The following is an 820-nucleotide window of genomic DNA, read 5'->3' as shown; positions in this document are numbered from 1 at the left end:
GTTCATTTTCAGATGACTCGTCTTTGTTGTCTGCTTGACTCATCCTCGTCATCTTCTTGAGATGACTCTTCCCTGTCTTCATTTTGAGACGACTCTTCCCTGTCTTCATCCCTGTCTTCATTTTGAGACGACTCTTCCCTGTCTTCATTTTGAGACGACTCTTCCCTGTCGTCTTCTTGAGACGACTCTTCCCTGTCTTCATTTTGAGACGACTCTTCCCTGTCTTCTTCTTGAGACGACTCATCCCTGCTGTCTTCTTGATACGACTCAGCCCTGTTGGCTATTACCTTAGACATGCCCCTTCTGTCTGCTTTCTGCCTTATTCTCTCCCTCCTGCCTCTTACTTCCGAACACTCGTCATTTTCATGTGCTTTCTTAGCCTTGCCTTTTCTGCCAGTTGCTTGCTGAGGCCTGTCTCTCCTGCCTGCTGCTTCCCTAGGCCCGTCCGTGCTAGCTGCTGGGGAAGTCTCGTCGCTGCCAGCTGCTCTCCGAGCCCTCCTCCTGCGCGAGGCCGAGGACTGGTCCGTCGCCTCAGGGTTACGTGGCGGCTGCAGGTCGGCAAGAGAAGTAGCGCGTGTTAGCAACGCCTTGAAAGGATTTACCACACATATTGGGAACTAGACTGTCTTCATGTGACTGTTTCTAATCTAGCAAAGGAAATTTCTGTCTCATGTAGCAGCGCAAACACGTTCACACACATGCATAAATAAACGCCCCCCCCCCACACGCACACAGGGAGAGTACAGTGCATCGCATCAGCGAAGTACAACTCTTACATGTTAAATACGAAGATCAGGCAATGGGTGGTGTAAATCTGCTA

The 820-nt window shown here is 50.4% G+C and overlaps 1 protein-coding gene across 1 annotated transcript in view; it reads right to left on the bottom strand.

Annotated features, from left to right (window-relative positions):
• Window positions 1-302: 302 nt before the first annotated feature.
• LOC119591987 (vicilin-like seed storage protein At2g18540) overlaps window positions 303-820 on the bottom strand; it is a gene marked incomplete at its 5' end in the record, with an annotated part of 14,341 nt that continues 13,823 nt past the window's right edge. Inside the window, 1 exon segment of the mRNA XM_037940751.1 lies at window positions 303-548. Coding sequence (XP_037796679.1) covers window positions 341-548 — 208 coding nt within the window.

Source organism: Penaeus monodon, chromosome 29, assembly GCF_015228065.2.
Source record: "Penaeus monodon isolate SGIC_2016 chromosome 29, NSTDA_Pmon_1, whole genome shotgun sequence".
NCBI lineage: Eukaryota > Metazoa > Arthropoda > Malacostraca > Decapoda > Penaeidae > Penaeus > Penaeus monodon.
This window is presented reverse-complemented; position numbering and strand designations above follow the sequence as displayed.